General features: G+C 46.2%; 1 protein-coding gene across 1 annotated transcript; it reads left to right on the forward strand.

Annotated features, from left to right (window-relative positions):
* The first annotated feature begins 5,118 nt into the window (after nucleotides 1–5,118).
* Nucleotides 5,119–6,340, forward strand: Sstr1 (somatostatin receptor 1). Its single transcript, XM_051195884.1, has one exon. It carries the CDS (start codon nucleotides 5,119–5,121, stop codon nucleotides 6,292–6,294), a length of 1,176 nt encoding a protein of 391 aa, XP_051051841.1. The 3' UTR covers nucleotides 6,295–6,340.
* Nucleotides 6,341–7,455: the final 1,115 nt, after the last annotated feature.

Genomic DNA, 7,455 nt, shown 5'->3' on the forward strand with positions numbered 1-7,455 from the left:
TCAAAAGAAATAAAAATGTGGCTTTGTTACCTTGAAAGCATTTTCTTTTTGTGATTGTCACTGAGGGGACAAAGACAAATAGTAAAAAAGGAAAGGTTTGAATAAAATTGTTTGAAACTAATGCTACCCATCTTAAATAATAAAAGCTTTATTACAGAAAAAAAATGCATTGCTGGTGAGGACTATTCAAAGTAATCCAGGTAGCATGTGGCCATTTCTATTCCATTATTTATCCATTAATAATAATGAATACTTTTATATATGTGCTGTATTGTGTTCTTGGAAGCATTATTTAGCAACAGAGAATCCATAGGGGAGAATGAGCTGTTACTCTGTATGAGTCTTTTCTGAAAGCACAAAGGAGACACTGCCATGCTGTTTCACGGAAGAGGCAATAGGAAAATCAGCAGGCCAGTGGGTTTGCTAAGATTGGTGATGAACTTCACCACAGGCTGCCTGGGCTGCTGTGAAGTGATTGGGTATCCCTGGGAGATGGAGTCTAAGGTTGCTGTTTAGCCAGATAGCCACTTTGTACCCTAATAATTTTCTTATTAGACTGTCATCTCATTAACTGCTTCATGGCAGATGGTTCCCAAGTGCCACATACTCTACATTGGGCCATATTGCTGAGTGGTGCTTACCCCTTATACTCAGCTTGCTCCCTTCAGGCCAGACAGGTGTTGCTGAACATGACTGAGGCTGAGTGCAGAGTGTGTTCCAGGAACTACATTTGCCCCTGGAATGGATTAGAATATAGGTTCCAACTGGAAAAACCACATTAGCATTTTTTTTTTTACAAACATAGAGTTTGAGCTTCTGATAATTACTATTTCACCAAACCAACTGAGACTCAGGATTGCAATTAAAAAGAAATGATCTTCCATGTATAATGGCTTTCACACTGCATGATACTATTAAATAACCATCATTAGCTACTAAGACATGTACCACTCCTTTCCAAGATCCCTTTCTCTGCCAAGAATTTTAAGACCAAGAATGATCAATGAATGATTCGTCAGCATTGTAATTGTTGGTATAGGATATGCAAATCAAAAATTTTCAGAATGATTTAGATGTATGAGGAATTATTAATGATGGTGATATTACCCAGACATTGAAGTTCTTCTAAATACCCATACTTATGTCTTTATATCTGTAATTTATGAGCTAGTTCAGAAAAAGGAAGTATCTTTAAAATAAAAAACAAGGAGATTTAGAGAAATTTCTCTAAATTTTGCTAGGTTCTGGGAACAGAAAGCTCAATAAAATAGTTTTTCTTCTCAAAAAGCTTCTAAGCAAGGCACAGACAAATAGATATGAACCAACAGTACAGTATGATGGGTTTAGTAAACAAATGTGTAAATGTGTACCAGGTACAAGACCACACAGGGGAGTTTAGCTTTCAGAGAAAATTTATAATGATGGAAGGAAAAGTCTGCTTCAGAACCTGCAATTCTTAGTTGGGCTTTTTCATTCTTCTTAGAAAATACCCGCTTTTCTTCTCTATACATGTTCGTAGCATGGAAGAGGCACAGGAGAAAAAGGTCACCAAAGATGTGAGAGCTTGAGGATGGACAGCTTTTCAAGACCTTAGAGATATCAAATTAAAATATTAGAAAAGAACGCTCTAGGTTTCCAATGTCATGTTATAGTGCTTAGTCCAGAAGTGTCTTTTGCTTTATCTGCTCTTGGGGCAGAGGGAGTCACAGATACAATAAGATATACAGAAGTGGGAAGATTTGATAAAAAGAAGCATGGCTTATATCCAGCTCAAATGCTTTTTATTGAAATAAAATTCACATAAAATCCATAATTTTAGTCATTTAAGTGTGTCATTCGGGGGTTTTGTATAGGTGCACTGTTCTGAAACTACTACCATTGTTAAATTCTCTAATACTTTCCTTGCTCCAAGAGAAACTTTATTCTCACCAAGTAGTCCCTTTCCCAGTTCCTTCTTCCTCCAGCCACTGATAGTCATTAATACACTTCCTGTCTCTATATGTACCTATTCTAGACTAGTCATAGATAATGAACCAAGTAACTACTGATGATCTTTAATCCATTTCCCGTCTCTGTATGTACCTAGTCTAGACTAGCCATAGACACTCAGCCAAGTAACTATTGCCTTTTGAGTCTGGTTTCTCTTATTTTTAAAGCATCTTTTAAGTTTATCAATACCGTGTTATACTACTGACACTTTATTCGTTTAAAGGAAGAGTAGTACTCTACTGGTTAATGTACCATATTTTTGTTCACACTTATATCATCTGGTAGTTAATTGGGTTATTTATTTCCTTTATTTATCTTTGTTGTTGTTCCAGTACTTGGTTTCAATACTGAGAGATAAAGGGCAAAGTTGGAAATGTTGGGTCATCCGGTTTTTGAAAGATCATTGAACTTGTTTGCAAAGATGTGACTCATGATTTTATTTTTATGAACATTCATGAGTGATCAAATTTTCACCTCTTTGTTTATATTTATTTTTTCTTTCATGTTTTCTTCTGTCACACTCTTTAAAGTATAAATGCATCATCAAAACCCCTTCACAACCAGAAAGAGATATACTAGTCTTGTTTTCTTCATTTGTTTGTGAAATTAGGTTTGTGAAACCTAATTGAATGAATTATTTTCTTCCTCTGTGATTAGTTGAAAAGTGAATTTAATGAAATTCTCACAACAAAGCTGCCTTTCATAAACTCCTTTTCCTGCCCCAGTCACTAAGATCAAAGCCAATGCCTGCAAATGGTGACCTTTGAAAGAGTATCCCAGATGTGCAGCCAGGTGCCTTGGTCAGTGGTTGGCAAAGGCATTGAAATCATGTCCGGGGTTGGCAAGGAAAATACTCCTCTAGGACAAATCTCAGTTTTGTTTTTTAAACCCAATAGACATTTTCCCCCTCTGTGTGTGCCGTTTGTATATTCAGTTTTAGAAACATAACTAAGCTCCAAGTCTCATTCCACTTCAGGCAAGATGGTTTGTTTAGGTAAAGTAATGCCTTTAGCAGCCCCAATCCTCCCAAATTTCAAATTCCACGCCACCGTTTTTCTCATGAATAATTCAGCATCCATCGTACACACTCTTAGAGAGTCTGTGGCCATTGATTTTAATCTGACTGCCATCCTGGACACTACAGTGATTCCTTCCCTTCCGGCAGCACTTAGTTTTGGAAACCAAAGCATCTGTGTGTAAGCAATCACTGGCAACAAGCAATAGGACATGGAGTATAAGTGTTTTACTTTAAATGTGGTGTCCAGTTTTTCATTCCAGACTGTCTGGTAGAAACAGCTTCCATGAGTTTAATTTTTAATTTTGCCACCCCTTAAAGTACATGTGAGAGTCCACCCCCCTTCCCCGTGCTCCCTCAAGATAACTAAGGAACAATTACAAGCAGCAAAGATGGGAGGGTAGTAGGGGGTTGGCATTCTTCAGGCAAAGGCTTACAGGGATTTTGTGGAACACAGCAGCATTCATGAGAAAGGAAAAGGGGACTAAATCTTTTGACAGGGGGAGACACCAGGCTCAGAATTCTGGAAAATCCCAGGATCCCTTTAAAAAAAAAAAAAAAATCAACATCTATTCTTTCTTAAGCAGAAGCCTGCAGTTCCCAGAAGATGTCAGTGAGTTTTGGGCCTGCTGGGCCTTGATATCCATGTCTCAATGCACTAGGACCACAAAGGGGTCATACCTCAAGGCCCTAGTATCCCTTGGTATTCCACCTGGGAAAGACTAAATACCTTGCCACTGATCCCGGGTGTGATGACAGTTCCATCATCTGTGCAACTAGCCACTCGTGAACTTAGAGCTGTCATGCCTACCTGTTCAGGATTTGGCACTCTCTACCTCCATCCTCTGCCCTGCCAACTCTCCAGGGTACAAAGTACAGCAGGGACACGCGCCTCAGCAGCTGTTATGAGCTGCGCAGCCTAATCCTTCCCTAGTGAACACCTACATGGATTTCCAATACCGTGCCTGGCAGGTTCCGGAGGGAGTGCTAGCCTCCTCCTGAGTGCTCTGCCCCGCGACCTGGTTTCTACAGTCGCTATTCCTGGGGAAGATGGAGGGGGCTCTGGGCACTACAAGCTTCCTTAGAGATTCGCAATGGTTAACTCAGTTTCCCTGAACACTCCCTGCTACAGAGGGGAGGGTGGCGCGTGTTGTAACTCAGCATCCCTGAACACACCACTGTAGTCCTTCGTGTTCATAATGCTATTATTGGCTTAGGTCTGGTTTCCACTACTCAGTGTTTGCTTGGGCACTTGGGCAGTGGCCAGCCCCAAAAGGAGTTGGAGCTTGCAAAGAACGTCAGCGCACCGCCAGACCTCACAAGCACTTTGCAAGGGCCATCTGGTGACAATCGACTTTGGGATCCGAAGGCCTGAAATCTTCAGCTGCAGGTTTGAAGGACTGGGCAAGTGGGGAAGGAGGTGGGTGTTTAGGGTCCCAGAGAGCAGCTGGGGAGAGGTGGGGCCCCTCCCATCACCAGAAGAGAGCAGCAACTGGAAGAAATGAAGATTAACTCCAGACATCCATGTCTGGGGTTTGCTTCAGTTTTTACTTAGAGCAGGAGTAGGGTGGGATGGGACAGAATTTGCATTCCTAGCTGGTACCTACCCTTAAGAAAGGTAGAGAAACTCCTCAGGTCTGTCCTAGGAGAGCCTGGAGATGCTGTGAGAGAAATCAGAAGCGATCTTTGAGTTGAGCCTAGAGGGAACTGGAAGAGGGGGAGGGAGGCTGGGAGGGGAAAATAAACCACCTATGTGCCCCCCCCCACTTCGTAGCTGCTGACGCGATGGTGCTGCTTATTAATCATTCACCAGTCCGGAGCCGCTCCACTTAATGGCTGCACCGCGCTGGGCTCTAGCCTCTTGGCCTCTCCTCTCTACACTCCTCTCTGTCCTGGTCCCACAGAGCTGCAAAAGACAGTGTGCAAGCAGCCACTGGGCGATCCGCCCGGCCGACCTCAGTAGGAGCCGCGCTCGCCGCAGCTGCTGCGCTCTGCCAGGCGGCGCCAGGCGGCGGTGAACTGCGAGCTGGGAGCCTTGAGTCTTGGGAGGGCGCAGGCAGCAAGGGCGCAAGGTGAGCGTCTTAGCCGGCTACCTCACGGCCGTTTCAACCGGGATGTTCCCCAATGGCACCGCCTCCTCTCCCTCCTCTTCGCCTAGCCCTAGCACAGGCAGCTGCGGGGAAGGCGCCTGCAGCAGGGGCCCCGGGACCGGCTCAGCGCACAGCATGGAAGAGCCAGGACGAAACGCTTCCCAGAATGGGACCTTAAGCGAGGGCCAGGGTAGCGCCATTCTCATCTCCTTCATCTACTCCGTGGTATGCTTGGTGGGACTGTGTGGGAACTCCATGGTCATCTACGTGATCCTGCGCTATGCCAAAATGAAGACTGCAACCAACATCTACATTCTCAACCTGGCCATTGCTGATGAGCTGCTCATGCTCAGCGTGCCCTTTCTGGTCACTTCCACGTTGTTGCGCCACTGGCCCTTTGGCGCGCTACTTTGCCGCCTTGTGCTCAGCGTAGACGCGGTCAACATGTTCACCAGCATTTACTGTCTGACTGTGCTTAGTGTGGATCGCTACGTGGCTGTGGTGCACCCGATCAAGGCAGCGCGCTACCGTCGTCCCACTGTAGCCAAGGTGGTGAACTTGGGCGTGTGGGTTCTGTCTCTGCTGGTTATCTTGCCCATCGTGGTCTTCTCACGCACAGCAACCAACAGCGATGGCACGGTGGCCTGCAACATGCTCATGCCGGAGCCTGCCCAACGCTGGCTGGTGGGCTTCGTCTTATACACGTTTCTCATGGGCTTCCTGCTGCCTGTCGGGGCCATCTGTCTGTGTTACGTGCTCATCATTGCCAAGATGCGCATGGTGGCCCTTAAGGCCGGCTGGCAACAGCGCAAGCGCTCAGAGCGCAAGATCACTTTAATGGTCATGATGGTGGTGATGGTGTTTGTCATCTGCTGGATGCCTTTCTACGTGGTACAGCTGGTCAATGTGTTCGCTGAGCAAGACGATGCCACCGTGAGCCAGTTGTCTGTCATCCTTGGCTACGCCAACAGCTGTGCCAACCCCATCCTCTACGGCTTCCTGTCTGACAACTTCAAGCGCTCTTTCCAGCGCATCCTGTGTCTCAGCTGGATGGACAACGCTGCCGAGGAGCCAGTCGACTACTATGCCACAGCCCTGAAGAGTCGCGCCTACAGTGTGGAGGACTTCCAGCCCGAGAACCTGGAGTCCGGAGGCGTTTTCCGTAATGGCACCTGCGCTTCCAGGATCAGCACACTTTGAGGCTGGCACTGCCAGGAGAGGGAGAGTTGTCAAAAGGGGGAGGGAGGAGCGGGTGCGAGGAATGATAACAGGATAGCAGGTGCAGAAGTGGCGCTCCTGGTTAGCCAGACTTAGGAAAGCCATGTGACCAAGATAAAATGGAGAGATTTGTGGGTCAACTGGGAAGACTTTCGGGCCACCTTCTCAGCCCTTTCTTTTTCCTACACAGCGCTTGCTAGTCTGAACAACTCTCTTCTCCAAACCCAGTAACTTCGATGCTCCCTCCCAGTTCTGCCAGTTCAAACCACAAACTTAACGTGCCAATTCAGTTTGATCCTTTTCCTTTCGAGTCGATATTTCTGTTTCTTTATACTGAACCACGGTTATTGCTGTGTGTTTCATTTGGGCTGAGTCCACAGGTAGCACTCAACCCTGGACGCTGTGCAGATCAGCGTGCCAGTCTCTGCTCAGAGCTGCTATCAGACTGTCCCCCAATCACCCGCTCTCTCTCTGCACAGCCTTACTTTTAAAGAAGTATAGCTTGAGGATAACCGGGTGACTTCCTCCCAAGGCTCCAAACTCCACCCCCACCCAGAGCAGAGCTAATGTGCATTCAGAACCCCAGACTTGGTATAGTTCCACTCACGCCCTCCTTTGGGGTAGAATAAACAGGAGCTGAGAGCAAGTAAAAGGACAAGTTTGGTTTGTAAGATCCCTGGGTTGTGGATGTGGGGGTCATAGAAACCACCAAGCCACTCTCCCCCTTAGAGCTCAGAACTTGAGCACTGGGTTCCAAAGACCCATTAAGGGGCGCTCCCCGCTGGTGAATGACTTAGGCACCCTGGCAGGTGCATCTGAATGGCAGGGCAGTTCCTCTTGGATTCCTCCCTAGAATAACAAAAGATTCGGTTTCCTGCTCTAGCGTTAATTACAGGTCCGACTCAGGCTCCTCTGGTGACAACCGTAGGGCCTTCGCCAAAACTGGGTCTGATGCTGCAGCCTATCCTGTTCCTGAGGTTCCCTGCCTTTCAAGCGGTGCCTAATAAGTTATTTCTTGTTTAACATATTTATTTATTTATTTGTGGTGTTGGAAGTAGTGTGTTTCTGCTTTGTGTTTCTCTATTTGCCTAACAGGGATATTCCTGGGACTCCTGGGGGCTCAGTGTGTGGAACAGAGCAGGA

Source organism: Phodopus roborovskii, unplaced genomic scaffold (genome assembly GCF_943737965.1).
Source record: "Phodopus roborovskii unplaced genomic scaffold, PHOROB, whole genome shotgun sequence".
NCBI lineage: Eukaryota > Metazoa > Chordata > Mammalia > Rodentia > Cricetidae > Phodopus > Phodopus roborovskii.

Bases quoted from the DNA above. Each gene is read 5' to 3' on its own strand.
- Sstr1 (XM_051195884.1), top strand. From the start codon at position 5,119: ATGTTCCCCAATGGCACCGCCTCCTCTCCCTCCTCTTCGCCTAGCCCT.